Source organism: Octopus sinensis, linkage group LG14 (genome assembly GCF_006345805.1).
Source record: "Octopus sinensis linkage group LG14, ASM634580v1, whole genome shotgun sequence".
Lineage (NCBI taxonomy): Eukaryota > Metazoa > Mollusca > Cephalopoda > Octopoda > Octopodidae > Octopus > Octopus sinensis.
This window is the reverse complement of record NC_043010.1, coordinates 33,876,045-33,898,380: the sequence shown is the minus strand read 5'-3', so window position 1 is coordinate 33,898,380 and position 22,336 is coordinate 33,876,045. Positions and strand designations below refer to the sequence as shown.

Sequence of the window (22,336 nt, the reverse complement as noted above, 5' to 3'; positions counted from 1 at the left end):
AAATTATTTTGTAGTCAAGTAAAGAGTCCATGGCCACTTGATGTAATGTTTATGTGTCATCATCATCTGGTTGTGCGTATTGCATGGATCACTGTGACTCATTCTCTCTAGTCTATTTGGTCTGACAACTGCACATGGTAGGTCTTCTCAAGTGCACTTGGAGTCCTTGCACAGTTGCTGTATGTAGGTTCAATGCTGCCTATCCACATTTGTGAACCCATGCTTTAGTTCCCAAAGAAGAATGTTGCTGATAGTCAACCAGTTGTATTGATATGTAACTGTTGTCATGACAATTAACTTTCAGCAAGTTCAAAAGGACAGAAACAAATCATTACTGAAATAATCAGCAGGAATAATGTATAACTAATGAGTATTTTGACAGACTGTAGTATTGTTAATTTCAGCAAATTCCAGTGAGTATAGCATGGATGGAGGCAGGTATTGATAGACTGACTTTGTTCAAGCCATACTAAATCATCATCCTCATCATCATTTAACGTCTGTTCTCCATGCTGGCATGAGTTGGTGGTTTGATAGGAGCTGGCCAGCCAGAGAGCTCCAATTGTCTGTTTTGGCATGGTTTCTATAGCTGGATGTCCTCCTAACAACAACCACTTTACAAAGTGTACTGGGAGCTTTTTACATGATACTAGCACAGATGTTGCTATGTGGCACTGGCATGGGTGCTTTTACGTGGCACTGGGAAGGGTCCTTCAGAGGTTGGGCCCCACAAAGGAGACAACGGACCAAAGCTTCTGGCGATTTGCTGTGCTTGAGAAGATACGTCAAGCTAAGTAAAATCGTGGCCATCCAAACATATACGCATGTCCTTTATGGCCATGCCCCCACTCCCTCTCTCAAATGAGACGTCCTAGTCTTGCAACCTCGCAGGTACTGGTGCCATTTAAAAACCTTCTGTGCCAGTGAACAGTAGTGACAATGGGTTATGGGCTTGGCATATATACTCAGCACTATAAATAAAAGAAAACAAAAACAGTAGTAGCAGCAGCTGCAACAGTAATACAAAGCCAACAAGGGAGTCTCTATGTAGTTACTTGACATACTAGAAATATCAGCCAAATCACCCTCAAATTACACCCTACCACCTTAAAAGAGAGATCTGCATCAGGGTTACCTGTAGCTCAATAATACTACCAGAACACATTGTATAAGGTAGTCCTAGGCACACTATGTCTACTGATGGCTGGACCAAAGCTGATCCGAGATGATAAATCAACTGCAACAACAAAAATGTATGAGAACAACTTACCAAGAAGTGCACAGACCAACGGACGACACATAGGAAATTGGTCTACATTAACCTTCCGATGTCGCATAGGCTACAAAACAATATAGTAGAGGTGTCAGAGTCTTTTTTGAATTAATAATTACAAACAAACCTAACTGGAAAAAAGAAATGCATAGAAGTAAATAGATAAATAAAACTCACCATTCTGTGCAGTGGAACACGAAATGTCATATTATTATCGGTCATTAAAGAATTGGCATACTGATCCTGGAATTACAGACAAAACACCAACATTAATGTTAACACCAAAAAGTATTGCATTTACTGTTTTCAAACATCTATATTATCACACCAACAACAGTAGAATAAGAGAAATTGAGAGACTACAGCTAATTCTTTGCAACTGGATGACTTCCTTTATACTTTTGACCACACAGCTATGAAGTGGGAGTAGTTCCCGTCTTATTGTTTATCAGAAAATGAAAGTAAGCAAGACCATGTTTCTTTGTCAGGGACACAACATAATGGCTACACTAAAATTTAAAATGTGACCATGTCAGCAGTAGTTTGGGACCTTAATCACACATACATCATTTACGTTTACCATGATTTCTAGCATACAAGTTGAATTTTTCAGTCCAAAATTTACAGCCCAAAATTCTGTCTGAAATGCAGCAAGATTTTGAATGATAATGGCAACATTTGAATGCTTACACACTACATACTATGTTGATTTTTATGCTGGTAAATATATTAACTCTTTTGATAACCGGCCAACCTGGAGGCACCCCTGGTTGTTTTAAAGTGATTTGAATTTAAACATTCTATCAAAATTTCATGTTAATTTATGTTCCAAACAGCAGTTTAACCCTTTAGCAATCAGGTTTCTTTGTCAAATAGATTGCTTATTTGTATATTTTTTTAATGACATTGTAGGGTAGGTGTGAGAGGTTGGATCTGGTATATTAGTAAACCACATGTAATGTTGGGTATTCATGATCAACAATAATACTTTGTTAGCTATTTGTTATTTTCAATAATCTATTTTGATTATATGCAAATACACTTGATAATTCTTTACCTAACAATGCCAGGCACTGAAAATATTTCAAATTACATATTCTTTTGATTTTGGAATTATTACATGTGTAAAATGCAACAGCATGGTTTCCAAGTCTAAAGACATTATCCATTTACATTTTGTAATACAGCTTATAACATAAAAGTAGTTTTATATAAATTTTGGTGCTAGTCCATTTTGTACAATACATAACAATTTCACTTTGGGAATGTTTCAATGTCCACTAAAACAAATCTCACAGTTTCAATTCAGCTCGTCAAAACTACATATAAGAACACCACATTGTTTTTGCTTTTGCTTCTCATACCTTTGTTTCACAAACACCTATACTCCCACCCACCATTTTTCTTAAACATTTTCAGGTGTTTGAGGAATTCCCTATTTGCTGCATTTTTCTCACTCACAAAAATTTCAGATTTTGGATAAAGGATTATCAACTGTATTATAGGTAAAAATTAATATTTTTGTGGATCAGCTTTTGTCTTTTGATGACTGCATTTTAAAAGAAAGACAGAATTAAATATGATATTTTTGTAGCTACATTATTCTAATAAGTACCAGTTGATATAGCTAAATATACTGTAAATGTCGGTACCCAAGCCTGACCACAGTCAAATGACTGAAACTAGTAAAAAAACAAGAAGGGACTTTATTTTTTGTATCCTTTCTTTAATTTCCTTTGTGTCTATATTGCACAACATGAGCATATGGTTATGGACATACATACACATAAACAGCTTACAGGCTACATTGAATCTCTTTAGCTTACAAAATTCCATATCTTTACTTACCTCAGCAATGCAATTGAGTATTATTAAACATAGTTTAGCATTGTTATATCTAGTTTCATCTGAAATAAACAAAAACATAGTGAATTTAAAATATAGTTTACAGTTAACAACAACCACAATTCAGATTTACTTTATAAAAACTAAAAAATACAACTGAGTGAATTAAATGTGAGTGTGATTGTTGCCAGAGAGCACCATCCGAGCGTGATCGTTGCTAGAGTGGCAAACTGGCTTCTGTGCCAGTGGCATGTAAAAGGGCACCATTTGAGTGTGATCGTTAGCAGCGTCACCTTACTGGCACCTGTGCCGATGACATGTGTAAAAAGATTTGACTGGCCCCCGTGCCTGTGGCACGTAAAAAGCACCCACTACACTCTTGGAGTGGCTGGCGTTAGGAAGGGCATCCAGCTGTAGAAACTCTGCCAGATCAAGATTGGAGCCTGGTGCAGTTATCTGGTTCACCAGCCCTCAGTCAAAATCGCCCAACCCATGCTAGCATGGAAAGCGGACGTTAAACGATGATGATGATGATGATGAAGCTGACAAGAAAGTCGTGGGGCTTTCTTGTTGGCTTGAGAAGCACTGATATAAAAGGTATCAAGGTACCATGGGGTACCAATCTAAGATAACAGTCTGTTGTGATAAAATCTTTACCTTTTGTGTCCTGCATAACAATGGAACTGTATTCTAGAAATGTGACCAACAAGTTGGTCGGCTGTTTCGTTGGTTCATCTGGATTTAATGTGGCATCTGAAACTGCAGACAGTGACATAAGATTATCTGACATGTAATGACAAGGTGAGATGGATGTGGAGATATAAAAACTGAGAAGAGAAAACTGACAGAAAACAGAGAAGTGGCACACAGGTCAATGAGGTGTGACACTAGACAGGAAAGAGAAATGGAAGATAAGACAAAGACTTGCGGCACAGAGTGGGATATGAACCAATGAGGATGCATATGAACCAATGAGGTGGGAAGGTAGGCAATGAGGCGTAGCTCAGAACAGAGTGGTGGAACATGAAACATGCAGGGCAAGGAGATGGGACAGGGGAACAGGGTCCTACAAAACTGGACACACACACACACCTGGTTTCCCAGACGTATGTGTTCCCCAGCTGGATGGGACGACAGTCCATCACAGCGTTACTCGTTTTTGCCAGCTGAGTGGACTGGAGCAACGTGAAATGAAGTGTTTTGCTCAAGAACACAATGCGTCGCCCGGTCCAGGAATCAAAACCACAAACCTACGATCATGATGCTGACACCCTAACCTACACACCTCCACAAATGTTTATTGTAGACAGAAATATTTCAATTTTTTTTAGAAAGAAGTAATAATAGTTTTCAAACCATCTACTACAGTAGCTATTTAGAGCTAGGTGGACTCTAGCAAACTGATAACTATTTACAAAAAAATTGATTGTGCCACCACATGGTGTATAGTTGAATGAAATGTACCATCTAATGGCACCTATTTGCAATCAGGTCTACTGGGCCATGGATATAGCATAAATTGTACCACTGCAATGGAGTGCACATATGTACAGACTTTACTTTCTCATGTACCTATTTACAGTAAGGCAAACTATTTAACTGTGGATCTATTTACAGCTAAGTGGACTGTACTATCCCATGATCCATATGTCCTGCTAATGGACTAAAGCACTTGAGAATTGACTGTCTTAACTAGACATGATGAGACAGCTTTTAAATGAACGCTGGTAAATTTCATAGTGCTACCACTGCTTACAGCAGTAAGTTGTTACTGAGAAGACAATGAAAATGCAAGAAAAAAAGCAAACTTACCTTGTTCTTCTGTTGGTAATGAGGTAGGGAATGCTGGAGACGCAGGTGGTGTTGCTGGTGTAGATGGTGTGTGTGCCTAGTGAATGATGGTTTATAAAACTTGATAAGTGAATTAGCTAACAATACATCTCATGTATTCATGATACACAAATATCTCATCACAATATAACATGTATAAACTTCTACAGGCTTCAGTCATTGACTGCAGTTATGGAGTCATATTGCCTTCATATATGGATGATATAGAAATATATTAATTTATTACAGTTTTTTCTACCTCTATAAACACACTTCCTGATATTTTGTCTTCAAAACCACCCTGGCACCTCATCACCATCATCTTTATCTCTATTTCCAGCTCCACCTTAATTAATCCCATCCATTCTTGTATAATGCAAGTAGCCATGTATCTCCTCTACAGCAACCCCCCCCCCCAAAAAAAAAACAACCTATCCTTGCCTCATCCTTCATACTTTAACCTTTCATCACCTAGCATAATGCTAGTGCCCCACACAGTCAACTTGGAATGATGGTGGATAATTTTGTGGGTTTCTATTAAATCTGCTACTAGATGTTGAAACTTTAGTGTGTTGATGCCCAAATAAGTAATGTACTCAAGATGTGATAAGTGACTGAGAAAGAATAATTGCCTGATTACACATCTCTGGAAAGCTTGTTATATTGTACTATGTATGTGGATTCGTGGTTTACCGTGCGTGCGTTTGTTCATTTTTCTCTCTTTCAGTTCATGTAGCTATCTGGTTGAAATTTACATTGTGTAAGAAAAATAAATGAAGAAAACTCCAGATAATACTAACATGTGTCAGAGCTGTGATGAAATTACGATTTAAGTGAATAGCTTCATAAAGGGCCAGTAAGATGGAATCATTGGCTCTGAAAATATAAGAAAACATACAAAACAATACAATTCCTAATAATGTTTAATTATAAAAATATAATAACAGGATTTTTTAAACACTGAATGGCTATGAAGGTTCACCCATGTAAAATAGGAATCAAAGAGGCTCATAGGCAAAAGATGGTTGAGATGTATTAGACTATGACTAATAAGAAAGACAAATAGTCATAGTTGAAGTACCTTTAATTACAGGACCTGCTGGATTAGTAAAAATAATTATAAAACAGATTATTTTCAGCACCCCCCACCAGAAAATTTTTAACATTTGATATTTACCTGACTGATTCCACTGTCTTCTCTTCTGCAACAAACATGTTACCAACCTAAAAATAACATAAACAAATATTTGTTATTTTGAAATGAATTCAATAAAATATTCCACAAGTGACAATGTTAGAAACCAAAATTTAACCCACAATTTTGACTTCTAGTTGATCAAATGTAATTTCAATTTTTGCCTTTTAATGATTTTGATACCAAACCACTTGAGACTGTCCCTTATTCTTTGATATGGAATTTGTATTTTAAAGAGATTCAAATTAAAAATTTCTATCAAAATTTCACTTTATTTTATGTTCCAAACACCAAGTTAATAATGACAAAGAATTTTACTAAATTCTTCATCATTTTCAAAATTAATTGAAACAACAGAAATATTGTAAGAAAAAGCTTAACAGATTATTAAGGACTTCATTATCTAATGTTTAATTTTTTTTTCAAAGGTAAGACACATTGTAAGAAAATAAAAATAAAAGATAAAATAACGGATGGTCACTTTTGAAATGTCTTGGATCAAGATTGAGATGGGAACAAACAACTATGAATTAGAAAAAAAAAAAAAACATTGCCTCAGTCATCTCCCCTGATTCCTCGCCACCCTCCAACTCTTCAAGTCGCTGACATACAAACGTAATTAGACAATTCCATTACAACATTTCAAATGAATTCATGTATTAAGTAAGAAACAATTGAAACTTCGAATTTAAACAACATCACTCCTATGTCATCCCAATAATATTCCTCAGAAATTAATAATCAAAGAAATTTCAGCTGACAATATGCAAATAAGATATATCACGTGATGTATCATAAGATAAAATGTACAAGTTAAAGTCGTAAAACACCACTAATCGATCCTTCTGAGTTCAGAAGAAATGATGAATCGGGTTATCACGTACTGATACGTGAGACATGTCGCCGTTAACCTTGTTACGACATACGACATGACACCCTGTCTGATTCTCCGAATTAGCCTAGAAGGATTACTAACCGATTATTTTAGATACCGGAGCTGATCATAGACTTATCGGAGCTAATATAATTCTTTGCAAAAGAGCGTCGAAGCATAAATATTTATTTTGACCAGACTTTCACTTAGCTGAAATAGCTCATTTGCTCACGCCACGACTACGTAGGTTCACAATTGATTCAATACGTTCATCGACCGAAACACTTCACATCCACTATTTTGCATATCGTGATTTCAATGTGGTTACACACTATTTAACCCACAGTCAGGACCATGACCGGTAATACTACTCCGGGTCTGAGTAGACTTGGGTCCAAAGTGGTTAAGAGGTGGTTCCCACTTCCGGGCGAAGGTAAACACGCGGTGTTTAAAGGTTAGGACTTAGAGTTACGCCGAAAACGAGTGGTGTACGTATTCTTTACCTCCGCACCACTACCGAATGTAGTTTAGCATCATAGCTAATCTTATAAATAAAGTTATTGAATATATATGTAAACAACGTTCAGTCAAAAGTAGTAGAAGTTACCACATGGAAAAGATATACCACTCAACTTCAAATAAACGATCATTTTACAGAACTGAGCGTTTTACGGTATATTCTATAGACAAAAACAACACACTGAATAATTTTTCTAGACATTGGGGAATTCTACAGGTGGAGTGTAATTAATAATGGGTCAATGAGGGAGCTTGTGAATACTGCGATCAAGTAAATTGACTTAATTATCGTTTTATAGTATATTTTATAAACAATAAAACACTATTTGTAATCTGATATAGGTTACTACGCAAAAAAATTGCAGTATATATTATTACATCTTTCGGGAAAATTGAAAAACCGGCGCTTTCGAAGAAAAGTACCTTGTGATATTTGTTCCATCTGAATTGCTTGACAATTTAGTCAGTGAACTTAGTAGTGGTTAGCTTGCTGGAAACGACGCTATTGTTCACAAGGCTAAACATTTTGAGGAAGATATTTTCAGTTAAATAACCCTCAGTACTGGTTCTTATTTTAAAGTTAAGGGTAGATGGGATACAATAAGTAAGATTTACTGCATTTTTGTCTGAGAAAAAAACAATTTTTTTTCACAAAATTTTCACTACCTTACAAAAACTATGTCAGCTAAGCAAACGACCATCTCTAAATGCACTAACACCACTATAACATAATCTGAACACAATTTCAGAAAACTATCTCCATTCTTTTTGAGTAGGGATGTCCAACCTTTTTCCTAGCGGGCCAAATTATAAATTTAAGTATATTCACCGGGCCACAGAGGTACTTAACATTAACCAAATTATTTGATAACAAATATAAATACAAAATAATATGTTGTTGACAGTAAAAATAAAATTACACTTAACCAAAATAAAATCAAAGTGATTTTAGGCATTGCTTTCCTTTTATGATATTCTCAATATATGCTATTATGGTGCTATTCTTTACTCTAAGAATGTGTGTTAAATGGCAATCACTCGACCTATTTCTTTCAGCAGTTTTGATGTTTTTCACACACGAAAAGAATTGTTCACAGCAGTATATACTAATTTACATGCACAATAGTTTTGTAGCTAAATTGGCAATTTGATGAAATTCATTGAAAGAATGCAATTTCTTGTAAACGTCAAGAAGGACAGGTTCTCTATGATAAGTTTTCAAAGGTTCTCTACTTTGAAGCTCAATGAGTTCTAGCTGATATTTGGCTGGTGCTTCCACATAAATAAATGAAAATGGATCACTCAACAATTTTAGTTCAGTTTCTATCTTTCTGAAGTCAGAAAATCTGGTTGTAAAATCTTCTAACAAAGCTTCACATAATTTAGTGTATTTTTCAAAGTTCATAGGAAACTCTTCTTATCTTTTAGATAAATTCTGAAAATGTACAATTTCTCCACCCTCCAATTGTATTATGAAAAGTTCTAATTTCTTAGTAAAACTTGTTATTCGCTCAAACATTGAACAACATAATTGGTCTTTTCCTTGTAAATGCAAATTAAGTTCAGCTAAATTTCAGTGATATCTCCTAAGGACAGATCATTTAACCATTCTTCATTTGATAAAAAACCTACATTTTGCATTTTGCTTTGCATGAACTGTTTTATTTCAGGCAACAATAATTGAAATCTATTCAAAGTTGCTACTTGACTGAGCAATCTGACTTTTGAGAAATAAATAACGTCTTCATACTCACTGCCAATTTCTACCATGTATGCTTATACCAATATACAATTGAACCATTGTAAATATACAATGGTTCAATCCCTGAGATCTGATAAAATTAACAATGTTCACAATATCTGTCATCAACTGTTTCATATTTAATTTTTGAGCACATAATTGCTGTTGATGAATCAAGCAATGATAGCTAAGTATATCATGATCAACTATTTCTTTGAATAAAGTAATAAACCCATTATCTTTACCAGTTAATGCAGGAGCACAATCAGTTCTAATCGAATTAATTTTATTTCTATCAACATTGAACTTTTCTAATGATAAATTTAACATGCTCAGTTATGCCCCTGCCAGTCGTCATACTCTTCATATGACACACACCCAACATTTCTTCAATGATATTAAAATTGACATCACTTCCCCTGATGGAAATAACCAACTGTGCAGTGTCACTTTGATCAGTACTTTTGCCCAATACTAAACTGTAATGAACACATTTAGATAACTGGGTTTGCAATGTACTCACAATAATGTCAGCTAAGTCATCAATTCTACCAATTGTCTGATGTGACAGACTTGTTTCATTGAATAAGTTCACCTTCTCGGGACAATAATCATTAAAAGCAATTACAATATTCTTTTATTAATTCGCCATCTATCAGTGGCTTACCCTTCTGAGCCAATTTTTCAGCTATTAAATGACTAACATTTGTACATAAACCAGTTTCCCCAACATGTTTTGTGAAATTGTTCTGTTGTGAACTAAGCTTCTTCTTCAATTCAACTATTTTCATCTTCCTTCTTTCTCCGTTTAATTCATTGTTTTGTGACTTATGTTTGGCGACATAGTGAAGCTTAATATTATATTCCTTGCATACAGCAACAAAAATTAAAAATATATAGGTCAAATTGAAAGAGGATCATAGAAGAATGGCATATGAAATGAAATTAACAAAATTTGACTATATAAAAAAAAATCAACATAAAAATATTCTCTATAGCTTCTTCAAAGTCTGCTGGAGTGTCCCTCATCATGATTATGTTTACACACCATGCAGTTAAAGAGAAAAAAAATTATTGAAATTAGTCACTCATTTTCCTTGGTTTAAACATGATTTTTTGAAAATTAAAAATTATGAAATTAGACATTAGTGTGGGGAAAAAAAATTGACTTAGAATCCAACAGAGGTAAGAATATTATTAGTTTAAACACCAAAAATTATCCAGGTATTTTATTAGCAACCTCAATTAAAATCAGGTCAAAGTTGTGGAAAAATTTCTTGAAAAGAAAAGTACCTGTCATCTGATGAGGTTTCAAACTCTCTTAACTTCAACAACAATATGCTGACCAATTTGTACTCCCAACAATGACACAATAGTACAAAATAACAAGAAATCAGAAATTACTCATTTTGCCCCAGTTACCAATTTTGCTGCCCCCTCCCTGCCTATATAAATCTACATCATTCCAAGCATGCTGTCTTTTTAACATACAAAGTCTCTAAAGAAAACTTCCTTTGATACAAAGTGCTATTCTGTGTTGTGTATAGATTATAAATGATATACTCATTTGTACATAAATCTACACATACACTTATTTTTTATTATAAAACTTTCTTTCGGACATGATGTGTGGAGTTTGTGAAATTGTGATATATTTGGTCATCCCATAAATAATGCAGTTTTTTCAATTGCATGAACTAAAAGCCGGAGGGCGGGTTTAGCTACCTGCATCAATTTGCTATGAAAGCAGGTAGTAATTTTACCTTGTATTTATTCTTAGTGCAAGTTTTGAAGAGAACAGTTCAGTCTTGATAGTTATTTATTCAAAGCTATAATAGAAATGACAAAGAAGCATATTTTGCTTTATGACTTCAATAAAGGCAACAATGCAACAGAAAGTGCAAGGAATATTAATGCAGTATATAGGGATTGGACAATAAACATAAGCCAGTGTCAGTAGCGGTGCCAGAAACTACAGCCTAGAAGACGAGCCTTGTCCTGGAAGATCTGTAGAGCTTGATGAGGATGTCCTGCAAACCATGATAGAACAAAATCCCATTGTAACTGTTGAGGAACTAACAGAGAAGCTTGGATTTGGTCATTCAACCATTCATTGCCATCGGAAAAGTCAATGAGTTCCTCACAAACTTTCCAAGTCTAATCGCATCAGAGAGTGAATGTGTGCTCTTCTTTGCTGTTATATCTTATGAATGAACTTTTTTTGGACCAAATAGTAACTGGTGATGAGAAATGGGTTCTCTATAAAAATGTCAAGCGCCAAAGACTGTGGGTGGGGAAAGGAGAAACACAGGCACCCAAGGCTAAAGAAGGACTTCACTCATGTAAGGTGTTGTTATTTGTTTGGTGGGATATAAAAGGTTTAGTCCACTTTGAACATTTAAGCCCAAACAAAATGGAGATCTACTGTGACCAGCTTGAATGGCTTAAACCAGTGGTAGAAGAAAAATCACCATCTTTGGTTTCAAGACAAAAGGTGTTCTTTCATCAGGATAATGCTCGGCCACATACAGTCAGGATGACATTCCAAAGGCTGAAGCAGTTTGAATGGGAAATAATGCCCCACCCACATAATTCACCAGACATTGCTCCACCTGATTATCATTTATTCCACAGTCTTCAAAATCATTTAGACGGAAAAAATATGAACTTTGTAGACAGAGTCAGAACAGTACTGGAGGAGTATTTTTCATAGAAAACTGAATTTTAGAAGAGGAGCCTTGCAAGTCCACCAGATAGATGGAAGAACATTGAAGAAAATGGAGGAGAGTATATTTTAGATTAAAATGGACTTTGTCTTAATTTTGAAAAATGAAAGAAGTATAAAAAAGCTGCATTATTTTTGGGATGATCCAATACACACACAGACACAACTACAGATACATACACAAACACAGGCACACAATTAAACACAAACATGCATTTTCACTCCACCCCCAACTTCATGGTTGAGTAGTTAAATGTATGAAAGTGTCTAGATCTAAACAAAAATAGTCAGATAAAAAACAAAAAAAAACATCCCAGCCATGCTACCAAAGAAATGCACACACATTATAAAAAAAAATCTATATTCCATCAAAGTGGGAGTCAAGTATAAAAATAAAACTTACCATGTTAGCAATTGCAGAAAACCATCCAGTTTGTGGTTCAGAATTTTTAGTCTGATATTCTCTGCAGAAATATGATAGAGAAAAGAATTAATGTGAAAATAAATAGAAATATTAATAGCATTTATTAAATTCGGATTATTTCACATCATATGTTGTTTTTACAATTTCTTATAAGTAAGCATGGAACGCCTCCCTGTAAATTGAGGGTATACCCTAACACATCGTTTTCACCATCTTCTCTCTCTCCTTTTCAAACTGGGGTAGCCATGTATTGCCTCTACAGCAAGACACCTGCTTCTGTCCCTCTATCATTACTTGGCACAATGCCACCTCCCTTAATACTACTCTTCCATCAGCTGAAGGGTCATGTCTTGCTAGTTACTTGGAGACCTCATTGGTGCCGGTGTCACATAAAAAGTACTCAGTTCACTTTGTAAAGTGGTTAACACTAGGAAGGGCTTCCAGTCAAAGAAACCCTGCCAAAGCAGACAGCAGACCTTGGAGCAGTCTTCTGGTTTGCCAGCTCCTGTCAAACTGTCCAACCATGCCAGTATAGAAAATGGATATTAAATGATGGTGATGAAGAAAGAAAGAAAGGAAGGAAGGATGGATGTTTAAATGATTAAAGTAATATTAGATATTGAATTAATGTTATTCTTTTTCTCACATATGAATATTTCTAGTTAAATTTTTAATACTCATTACATTGCATATGTTAATAACTAATTTAACTATAAACACAACATAACAACATGCACATAAGCCAGTAATTAAGATAGAATTTATCCACTATACCTGTTGAAGTCTGTAAGAGATGACGAAACCACCTGAGCATAACCCTGCAACAAAAGCAAGATAGGATGAGTGAGGACAGGCAATAAGAGTGGTAAGGAGGACATTCTACGTGTTAACACACCACTGAATAAAATTCTTTCAATTTTCAAATTCAACAGCTAGGCTTACAAATATACACATATATTCTAACTTTTCTACTTTGCACAAAGCTACTTCTTGTAGTTCCACTCCCTCTCCTAGCTGAGAGGTTTTGTCTTGCAAGTTACTTGGCAACCCTACTGATGTTGGTGCCACATAAAAAGCACCCAATGCACTCTATAGGAGAGCATCCAGCCATAAAACCATGCCAAAACAGATAATTGTAGCCTGGTGGAGCCCTTCATCTTGCCAACTCCTGTAAAATCGTCCAAGCTAGGCTAGCATAGAAAACAGACATTAAATGATGATGATGACAATATAGATTTACCTACACAAATGTACAGATACATTTACAAGAAAACAAAGATAATAACACACATGCATAATAACATGTAGATACATATTCATACATAAAGACACTCACATACATAATGTACATATGATTAGAACCTGCTATGAGAGATAGTTACAATGTGGTACACACTGTTTTATACCTAACCAAGGGAACACAACACATTCGGTGCAGTCATTTTACCTTTCTGCACTATAAGGTTGTGTAAGATCCCTAGTAACTTTCAAAACAAGTGCTGTGCATTTATCATGGAATTTTCATGAAACAATTACAAAGGCAGTTTCCATTTCACTTGCTTTGAGTATTTTTAAAGACTCCATCACGTAAGCTAGATGCTGAGAAGTTTGGCATACATGACTGGACATTCGTAAAGAGTCCATTGCTCTAACAGTTCCACTTGGATACTTCATTTTATCAACCCGCCAGAAAGTTGAAAAGAAAAAAGTTGACTTCATGGGGATGTGGCATTAGAATAAAGAGAGCCATAAGAAATACCACAAGTTATTTTGTCCAATATCCTAATGATTCGGCTAATTCATTGCTTTATGACATATCCCAGCATACTTCTCATCAAGCCCACCAAACTCTGTCTTAAATATCTTTCTCAGCCCCTTCTTCCCTTAGACACATTTTCAATTCAACAGCATAGAAATTTGTTTTCAGCAAATGTTTGGTGGCAGTTAAAGAAGAGGAGGAGGGAATGAAAATGGAGAGGAAATATATACTTACAGTCAAAGCTAGTTCATCGTCTAGAATGGATAATTTCACAATGTATGGATTAGCAGACTGAAAGAGAAAAACATAGCTTTTGATATGATGAATTCAAATTTAGACACAATGCCACCGATTTTGAGGGGAGGGTTAAGTTGATATCATCAACCTCAATATTTGACTGACTCTTTATTTCTTGACCCCCAAAAGGATGAAAGGCAAAGTAGGTGTTGGCAGAATTTGAACTCAAGTTACAAGAACATAAACAAACCAACACCAGTTGTCAAAATGGTTGAAGACAAACACACATGTATATATAATGAGCTTCTTCCAGTTTCCATCTGACAAATCCATTCATAAGGCTTTGGTCACCCGGAGGCTATAGTAGAAGACACTTGCCTAAGGTGCCATGCAGTGGTACTGAACTTGAAACTATGTGGTTGGGAAGCAAACTTCTTATTTCTTTACTGCCCACAAGGGGCTACACACAGAGGGGACAAACGAATTAAGTCGATTATATCGACCCCAGTGCATAACTGGTACTTATTTAATCAACTCTGAAAGGATGAAAGGCAAAGTCGACCTCGGCAGAATTTGAACTCAGAACGTAGCGGCAGACGATATACTGCTAAGCATTTCGCCCGGCGTGCTAAAATTTCTGCCAGCTCGCCTCGTGTGTTAAGAAGCAAACTTCTTAACACATAGCCATGCCTGCATATATAGGTTTTTGAGCATGTACATACACATACATTGGTATGTCATTAATGTTTAGTGCAAAGAAAATGTTTAAAAATTCATGTTCACTTTGAATATGAGAGAGGGAGGGAGAGAGAGAGAGTTCCAAAGGGATAAAGTTTGGGAAAGACAATGAATTGAAGGAAGAGGAGAAAATATTTAGTAAAGAGTGATTAAACAAATAACAAAATAACAAACTAGAGAAATAGATTGAGGGGAAAAGCAATTGGTGGAATGTGGGGGACAAATAACAAATAAGTGAAAGCTGCCAGCATGATTATATTTGATGTCCACTTAGTCACATAAATAGGAGTATAGCTAGATGCTGGTCTAACTTACCTCGTATTTTCTGTATTGCACCAATAACGTTAGCAGCAAAACAGCATCATAGCCAAGGGTTGGTCGATAAATGGAATTGCCCAAAATCTGTAATGTTAGACATTTAAAAAAGAAAAGTCTGAGTAAAATTTCATTAAACAATTCAAAATTAACAAAATTAATGCTGCTAAATATCTTAATGTACTAATCCAGAGGTGGGAATCCACACACTGTAGAGAAGTGCCCTTCTGCAAAGAGTAAGAATAATGCCAATCAATGATTAACAATAGGACATTCCATATTCGTCATGTCTTGGATGTCTGAAAATGCTTGTTCTCTTTTTGGTCAAATTGCAGTTCTGTCTTCTGGTGTCTTCCAGAATATAATCCAGGAAATTCACTAATTATAAAACAGTTATAATAGTCATTAATGGTTGTAGTAGTAGTAGTAGTAGTCAGTAACTTACCAAAATAAGGGATTCAAAGACACAATTGATGAGAATATATTCTAGCATGGTGTTCTGGGAAATGTTATCGGTAGCCTGAAATAATATAACGGTAAGTCATTTTACACCATTACACAGAAAGAATACACTGAAGCATGTTTTATCTCATCATTTGTTCTTTTTCAAATATTTTGCTATATGAACTCTTCCATTACCTCTCACCCAGTCACAGTCATCCTTCCTCAGCACATGACCCAGCCATATCATCCCATTTCTCTTCACAGCACCCATCACTGACTATTCCTATCATTCTCTGCTGTCCTCTCTCCCAGTGATACTCTGCTCATCCACCAAACCATTCTCATTTCTGAACTTTCCAGCCTTTTCTATTGCTCTTAGTTTATTACTTATGCCTCAAGAAGATCAAGCAATATAAATAAAAACAAAAAACAAATTTAAAAAAATCCTGCTTTCATTTTTGCGATCCTATTTATAAAGACCTCACTGTTATGTTGAGCAGGTGAAGTAACTATGTAGAAAATTCCTGCTTCAGTTTGAGTCAACCCCCTCCTGCCCCCATGTGCTGTAGTGATTATATACGACTTTATGTGATAGACAAATATTAAGCAATGAAAGAAAGAAAAACAATCTGTTAAGACAGACTTACTGTGGCAAGAACAAGAAGCAGCTTCAAGGATAATTGTTTGAGACTCATGGAAAAGTCTCCAGTGAGAAACTTGTTTAAGCTTTCTACCAATGACTGTAAAGATGATACAGGAAATGATACATTTTTGAGTTTATTATAGATGAACAGAAATACAAGCATGAGAACACACACACAAACAACATTTTAATAGACAGGTACGAGGATACAAATTTAGGGGATGGAAATATAGCTGATTACATCGACCCAGTATTTGATTGGCTCATAATTTATTAACACAGAAGTGTGAAAGATAAAGTTGACCTCTACAGGATTTAGATCAGAACTTAACAACAAGAATTTTAACAGCATTTTCTTGGAACAAGACAATTTGGCACAGCTGACTGGACATTCAACCTGTTTTGGTGACAGTGTTTTTTGGTACTGGAGGTAAACAAACACACACACATCTACTTGTAGAAATATATACATACAGATAGAAAAAGTGAGAGGGAAAGAGGGAGGGACATTACAATAAATTGTAAAAAGCACCCAATACACTATTAAGTGGTTGGTGTCAGGAAGGGCATCCAGCTGTATAAACTATATCAAAGCAGACATAGAATTTGGTGGAGCCCTCTGACTTGTCTGTTCTTGCTGAACCATCCAGCCCAGAGCAGCATGGACAAGGGGACATTAAATGATGATGATGATGATGACAACGACGATGATTGATGTGAACACTTTCCCTTTTCTCATATACATAGACAAATATACATATAACAGAGAAAGAGAGAGGTAGCAGGGAAGAAGAAAACTTACTTGCATCAACGTTTCGGCCATATCAAAGCCAATTAGAATGTTAATGATATCGAATCCATAATTATTGCGAGTCTTCCGGAATACTCCGCGTATCAATGCACATAATGTCTACAATAACAAAAACAGCATTCTGAGAACTGAATAAGATAACATACATATTTTATCCTTGCTCTACCTTAAAAACCGTTTGTGTTCACTGCAACTGCAACCAGAACAGGTTCAATCAACAGATCATAACTTCAGTTGTTTACACACAAACACATACACACACAAATGTTACAACTTGGAAAAGAAATATAATGATAGTACTCAATATATGTTACATACATACATTTTTATTGGTATTTAGTGATAGTTCAGAAATAAATCTACAAAGTCTAAATTGTGTCTGTCTAACATTTACAGTGATTTACACTGATTAGTGAGGGTTTTTTTTACTTCAAATTTATATAAAAATTATACAGTCATTTTGTGAGTAGCCAGATAGCTTGTAAAATCTGTTGGAATATAGAGGATACCAGAGTATGTTTCAAGAACTGTGCCGGTGTTTTACTTCCTGTCATCAATACTGAGGGAGAGAGAAAGAGAGAGTGAGAGAAAGAAAGAGTGTGTGTGATTTTATAAATATATATATATATATATATATATATATATATAATCATATCAAAGGGAGATGGAAATTAATAGAAATTTTCACTTCCAGTGGCCTAGCGTGTAAAAATTTAGTCCAAAGACTATGTATTACTCATAAAATACAGTGTACATTTAAACACATAAGGAATCCACTCATGGGACAGTTCTATAACCTAGCTGTTCTTTCTAGCGTGTTGAATTCCCACAAGTGGATTCCTTATGTGTTTAAATGTACACTGTATTTTATATATATATATATATACTAGCAGTATCGCCCGGCGTTGCTCGGGTTTGTAAGGGAAATAACTATAAAGCATTTTTAGAGAGTTATAGCCAAAAAAATAGCAAAAAAATGGAAAAAAAATTATGGTAAATTTATTTTTGAGTTAAAAAGGTGGAGTTGCGTCCCCATGACAGTTCTGATTCTCGACCCCATGTCGAATTTATCGATTTTTTTTCAGAACTGGGGGAACTTTTCAAAATTTTCGCTGCGTTAGTTTTGAATTATGACATTGGGCTATGTGTGTGTCAAGTTTCATGAGAATCGGTTGAAAGCCGTGGTCAGGGTGAGGATACAAGCAAACAGACACACAGAAACACGCACAGACAAACTGCCGTTTATATAGAGAGAGATATATATATCATCATTTAATGTCTGTTGTCCATGCTGGTATGGGTTGGATGGTTTTTGACCAGCTATAGCAAGCTGGAGAGCTGCACCAGGTTCCAATCTCGTTTGGCATGGTTTCTACGGCTGGATATATATATATATGGTCCATCCTGCCAGTACTGGTCCCATGTAAAAAGCACCCAGTACATTCTGTAAAGTGGTTGGTATTAGGAAGGACATCTAGGTGCAGGAACCCTGCCAAAACAGACAATGAAACCTGGTGCAGTTCTCTGGCTTGCCACCTCCTGTTAAACTGTCCAACACATGCTAGTATGGATAATGGATGTTACATGATGATGATGATATATATGGTCCAAGCATATAACTGTCAATGGGTCAGGCTATCTAGTAGTTAGTAGATACCACAGAGTGGAAAGACTCATTACTACAAACAGTGGTAGCACTATGAAAACTGCAGAGGGTTTCATTAACTTACATTGCTGAATTTAGATAGTCCTTTGGGCATCATATATGACATAAGTGCCTGGCAATTAATTTAACTCTAAATGCACTCGTATCTCCCTTAATTACATGAGAGTAAGTTCAAAAACCTCCTGAAAGTAAGTCTTTCAAGTAATTGCTAACCAAAGGGAGAACTTTATACATGGTCCATGTACTAGCTAAAAATAGCAGATGAATCACCCACAGAAAACACCCTATTGTCTTCAAGAGAAAGTAGATACATTAGACACAGTAGTTTCACATTAACTTTCTTAAATGAAAATGTGATGATCACAGATGGAATGTCTTTGACCACAGAAACTGCTCAATCAGGGTCAATCTAGAACTAAACAAAAAAAAAACTTACATGGATTGCATTCACCACTCGAAATGGTGCAGTCTGCTGTTTTAATGTCTCCACACATTTATAAAACCAGAGATTGATATTGTCCTGCAATAAAAATAGACAGATTAACACATTTTTTTGTCTCCCTCTTCTGCAAATAACTAATCTTAAACATTAAAAGTTTTTAAAAATTACTGCTTAGGTATATGATATAGGATTCATACACAGCTGAGGTTGGATGGACTGCTTAATGGTGTGTTTAATAGGAAATAGACTAATAAAAAAACACACACACACACCCTTATTTAATTTGAACTGGAATGTGGGTCCAATGCAAAGATGAGAAATTCAGATGTAGAATCAGGTCTGATGCTGAACATTCAAACATTCCTTGCTTCCCAAAATTCATCAACACCACACATGTATGCACACACACACATACACATGGCTATGTGGTTAAGAAGTTCACTTCACATACATGTGGTTCTAGGTTCAGTCCTATTGCATGACACTTTAAGTGTCTTTTACTATAGCTTTGGGTTGACCAATGCTTAGAATTTAGTGGACAGAAACTGCATGGACGTCAACAACAAGTGTATGTGCCTCTATGAATACTGGTGTATTAAAATGCATCCTTTTCATGTCAAAGGGTAACTTAACCATTCAATAAATGGAGTCCAATAAAATGAGAACCAGACAGAAAATTACTGGAGTTGATATTATTGAATAAAGATCCTTGAGGCAGTATCCCAGCAGGTCCATAATCCATTGACTGAAGCTAGAGAAAGAATACAGACTAATCAGGGGAGAAAGGGACAGTGTCCATGCCTGTTACAAGCTCTGCTCCCAGAATATTATCAAGACTAATGTGAATGATAGTTAAATATCAATATGTACAGAAAAATTATAAAGAGGGAACAGGAGTTTTGGTGTGAAGGTTTACAAAACTGAAATCCACAACATAATTAACTGTGAAAGCACCTGGCCTAATGGTCAGAATGTAGCATTTATGATCACTAGATTGAGGTTTTGATTACTAGACTGGGTAGTACATTATGTTCTTGAGTAACACATTTCATTTCATATTGCTCCACTCCACTCTGCAGTAACTGAGTCACTCTGCAACAGACAGGAGTCTCTTTCAGGGAGAATGCTGCAGCCTTGATCACTTATATGCCAGGTACTGATGAATCCAAGAGTTAAAGACAGAATTACTAGCTACTGGCTCGCCATCAGTTACAATGAGAAGGCTTCCAGCTGACCTGAACAATGGAACAGCATGCTTATGAAATTAATATGTAAGTGGCTGAGAACTCCACAGGCACATGTACCCTGAACGTAGTTCTCAGGGAGATTCAGCATGACACAGAGTGTGATAAGGCTGGCCCTTTGAAATACAGGCACAACCCATTTTTGCCAGCTGAGTGAACTGAAGCAACATGAAATAAAACATCATGCTCAAAGGCACACTGCAGCACCAGGAATTGAACTCATGACCCTATGATCATGAGCTTAATATCCTAACCACTTACTAGCCTTCACTATGTAATTAAATTCTGTAAAGTATTTGTTTACCAGTCTATATTGGTTCTGCCATTGTTCTTCACCACCACCATTTAACATCCGTTGTCCATGCCTGCATGGGTTGGATGGTTTGACTGGGCTGGTATGCTGGAAGGCTGCACCAGACTCCAGTCTGATTTGGTGTGGTTTTCTATGGCTGGATGCCCTTCCTAATGCCAACCACTCTGAGAGTGTAACAGGTGCTTTTACATGCCACTGGCACAGGTGCCATTTCCATGACACCGGTATCTGCCAAGACAGCGATTTCACTCGGCTTGATGGGTCTTCTTCTCAAGCACAACATAAGAGGACCCATCAAATCGAGCATATTTCAGAATTGCCCAAATCTGAGATTGTCATCCATTATGTCAATGATAATTAAATAAAGCAGTGCATCCATATTATCTCAATGATAATTAAGTACAACAGCTCAGTAATAATATACTATACCTTCAGTGAAACCAAAGCATCTTCATTCAACTTGTCAAATTCTGCCTCAATATAGGAAGACTTGACCTGGAAAGAAAATACAAAGTATTACAGGTGATGTAGCAGTACTGGTGTGGTGTTGATGATGATGATGATGATGTGTTTGGTTGTGGTTGCTGTAAGAATTTTGTAGTGATGATGGCATGAATAATTGCAGTTGTTATAGCAATATTGTGGTAATGTTGATAATGATCGTCATCAATGTATGAATATTTGTGGTCAATATGGTGACATAATTATGATGATAGGTGCAGGCATGGTTGTGTGGTTAGGTAGTTTGTTTCTCGACCACATAGTTTCAGGTTCAGTCCCATTGCATGGCATCTTGGGCAAGTGTCTTCTACTATAATTCTGGACTTTATGAGTGGATGTGGTAGACAGAAACTGAAAGAAGCCCTTAACAAGTAAGTTAGTAAGTAAGTATATATCCATGCATGTGTGTCTATTTAACCTTATCTTGATATCATGATAGTTGCAAATATGTGTTATATGACCATCATACAAACAGTGTTATTTGTCTCCTGTTTTCTGTGAAAATGTCCAAACAATGGTGAAATATAACCTTGCTTGGAAACAGGTAAGGGTTGGCAACAGGAAGAGCATCTGGCCACAGGAAAATCTGTCTCGACAAATTCTGTCCACCCAATACAAGCATTATTATTATTATTAAGGTGGTGAGCTTGCTGAATTATCAGCACACCAGGCGAAATGCTTAGCAGTATTTTGTCTGTCCTTATGTTCTAAGTTCAAATTTTGTTGATGTTGACTTTGCCTTTCATCCTTTCAGGATTGATAAAATAAGCACCAGTTACGCACTGTGTGTGTGTGTG

At 35.9% G+C, this 22,336-nt stretch overlaps 1 protein-coding gene and 1 non-coding gene across 2 annotated transcripts in view; one reads left to right on the top strand and one right to left on the bottom strand.

The window, feature by feature from the left end:
* Window positions 1–22,336, bottom strand: part of LOC115219059 (armadillo-like helical domain-containing protein 3) — a 47,674-nt gene that overhangs the window by 11,748 nt on the left and 13,590 nt on the right. The window contains exons 4-19 of the mRNA XM_036508864.1: window positions 21,468–21,533; window positions 19,476–19,559; window positions 17,365–17,472; window positions 16,567–16,659; window positions 15,921–15,995; window positions 15,476–15,562; window positions 14,420–14,476; window positions 13,201–13,244; window positions 12,406–12,466; window positions 6,126–6,172; window positions 5,749–5,824; window positions 4,931–5,006; window positions 3,776–3,877; window positions 3,122–3,180; window positions 1,451–1,516; window positions 1,271–1,340 (exon numbers count right to left, since the gene is read on the bottom strand). Of these exons, the coding sequence (XP_036364757.1) occupies window positions 1,271–1,340; window positions 1,451–1,516; window positions 3,122–3,180; window positions 3,776–3,877; window positions 4,931–5,006; window positions 5,749–5,824; window positions 6,126–6,172; window positions 12,406–12,466; window positions 13,201–13,244; window positions 14,420–14,476; window positions 15,476–15,562; window positions 15,921–15,995; window positions 16,567–16,659; window positions 17,365–17,472; window positions 19,476–19,559; window positions 21,468–21,533 (1,171 nt within the window). The remainder of the gene's footprint in view (window positions 1–1,270; window positions 1,341–1,450; window positions 1,517–3,121; window positions 3,181–3,775; window positions 3,878–4,930; window positions 5,007–5,748; window positions 5,825–6,125; window positions 6,173–12,405; window positions 12,467–13,200; window positions 13,245–14,419; window positions 14,477–15,475; window positions 15,563–15,920; window positions 15,996–16,566; window positions 16,660–17,364; window positions 17,473–19,475; window positions 19,560–21,467; window positions 21,534–22,336) is intronic.
* Window positions 6,983–7,090, top strand: LOC115219565. Its single transcript, XR_003882333.1, has one exon. It is a non-coding gene; the product is annotated as a small nucleolar RNA U13 (small nucleolar RNA).